We start from the raw sequence: 2353 nt of genomic DNA on the forward strand, positions 1-2353 counted from the left end.
CAAGGTAAACACTTGTGAAAGTTCACTAGCAGCAGATACACTAGTGTGTTCCTCCACGTCTTCCATATGTGGGGAAATAGGAAAAGGATCCAAATTACACACGTATTGTCTTATAAATAATAGTTACAATGTAGAACTGTATATGAAGTATAATTTAAACAAAAGATAAAGATCCTTATATGAGCCCCAGAGACCGGTGTTTTTAATTGTTTGTCCTCCCTACTTATGTACATGAGAGGGACCAAATAATAGAAACACCTCTATATATTATATTACAGTACGTCACCAACACGGACTATGACCTTAATGCAAAGCATATAATTAAATTGACACCGGTATGGCAGTGTACAAAAAACAAAACCAGTATAGGCATCATGAAGTAAATTTAATGGAATAGTTGCATTGTCCTGTACCAAATGAAGTGACTACTAAGGGTATATCCACCACTGAGAAGTTTGTTATGCTGCACGAGGGCTTTAAGCAATCTCTGAACTCAACACTTTTTGAGATCCACTGTAATCCATGAGTTTAAACTGACCAAAGCAATCTCTCAAGCTCTTTTTCTTGGAGTATCATCTTAAATCCTTTTTAGGAAAAGCCTTTTTTTTTTTTGGTCAACTTGGCATGACAGCCCTCAGTATTTGGCAAAAATAAACAAGCAGCCTCGTGATCCGAATCTAGCCACTGTAACACAGTTACTCAGAATTTTGACCAGTGTTCATACTCTGTGTGTGTGTGTGTGTGTGTGTGTGTGTGTGTGTGTGTGTGTGTGTGTGTGTGTGTGTGTGTGTGTAGTGTGGTGTGTGTGTGTGTGTGTGTGTGTGTGTGTGTGTGTGTGTGTGTGTGTGTGTGTGTGTGTGTGTGTGTGTGTGTGTGTGTGTGTGTGTGTGTGTGTGTGTGTGTGTGTGTGTGTTCCCGGGCCCTGTGTTTCTGCGTGTGCAGAGTTATCCCTGCAACAGACAGGAAAGCAGGGCTTTGAGTTTCAGCGAAGAGAAAGCCCACTGGCAGATTCCCATGAATGAAGTAAACATCATCTGTGATGTCACCACCAAAGATGGTACGCACACACGCTCGCTCTCTCACTAACATGAATCATCTATCAACACGGCTATGCAAAACAGTCATGGGTCTCAGTGTTTACTTAGATGTACAGTACATTAAAGGATCCAAAGGAATATGAAGACAAGGGATGCTCTTTTAAGTTTTTACTGGAAACAGTTGTGGAACTATGATTGGATGAAACACAACTTCAATGACAGAGCTCCACTTTTCTCCACAAAGAGATGTGCTCATGATTTCCTTGGAAATGAATCATTCAGCATGAAAAAAACATAAAAAATGACTTATTGAAAAAAAGAATTTTAAGGCAACTAAGACCAAAAAGTCTGATTAGTCAACTAATTGACTCTTTGGGGGCAACCTTAGACGTTTTGACTGGAATCAGTCATTGGATAAAACACAACAACTCCAATGATAGGGATCCAAAACAGAAAAAAGACATGAGACCATAAACAGGAGATGGGCAAACTGGATTCCCCAAAAGTATTGAACAATGGTTCTAAACCTTTTTTCAATAATGTTCCCCCTTTGAACAGTTGTTTTAAGCCAAGTACCCCCTGACCAATGCAAATGATATTTGTTGGACAGAAAAAGTCTATATAAAGAGGAAAAATACAGCGATGTCAGTGATAGATTTACTAAAGAGCAGCTTTGTACCTGGAAAAAAACATTTAAATGCTATTGAAAAAAGGCAAAAAAAAACTTTTAAAGAAACAATGAAACCTTGAAAAAAGACAGTAGAAAGATGGATGTAAGGCAAAAATAGTTTGAAAACAGTAACAAAAACACTAGGGCGACAAAAATTACAACATTTTTTGAAAAATAGTAGAAAAATGGCAGTGACAGAACCTTTAGAAAAAAGTGACAAACTTGCCAAACAGCAACCACACACTTGGAAAAAATAGACAGAGGTAAGGAAGAAAGGCAAGAATGGGTCAAAAGAAGGCGACAAAAATGTCACATTTTTGGTTAAAACAAAAAACTATACAAAGAGGTACACTGGTCTGCTACAATAGCCTTGTTACTGAAAAACATTTTGCAAAAAAGTCTCACTTACCCCCTGCAGTCCTCCAAAGTACACCAAACGGGACATGTACCTCCATTTGAGAAACACTGGTTTAAACGACTGACTGTCAAATCTATCTGGATTTAGACAAACACACATTACTGTATCAATTACTATCCCACATTCCCTGTATTTTTATTTTGCAGATGTGGTGTACGTTGCCACGTGTAACCCAGTGTCGCTGTTCTCCATGAAGGAGCGCGGGGAGACAATTCAGTGCATGGAGCT

The 2353-nt window shown here is 38.7% G+C and overlaps 1 protein-coding gene across 1 annotated transcript in view; it reads left to right on the forward strand.

The window, feature by feature from the left end:
* The window catches only part of vwa8 (von Willebrand factor A domain containing 8), a 119578-nt gene that overhangs the window by 75941 nt on the left and 41284 nt on the right, over positions 1-2353 (forward strand). The window contains exons 27-29 of the mRNA XM_032515259.1: positions 1-3; positions 918-1057; positions 2272-2353. The exon at positions 1-3 is cut by the window's left edge and continues 105 nt beyond it; the exon at positions 2272-2353 is cut by the window's right edge and continues 106 nt beyond it. Coding sequence (XP_032371150.1) covers positions 1-3; positions 918-1057; positions 2272-2353 — 225 coding nt within the window. The remainder of the gene's footprint in view (positions 4-917; positions 1058-2271) is intronic.

Source organism: Etheostoma spectabile, chromosome 5 (assembly GCF_008692095.1).
Source record: "Etheostoma spectabile isolate EspeVRDwgs_2016 chromosome 5, UIUC_Espe_1.0, whole genome shotgun sequence".
In the NCBI taxonomy this organism is placed as follows: domain Eukaryota; kingdom Metazoa; phylum Chordata; class Actinopteri; order Perciformes; family Percidae; genus Etheostoma; species Etheostoma spectabile.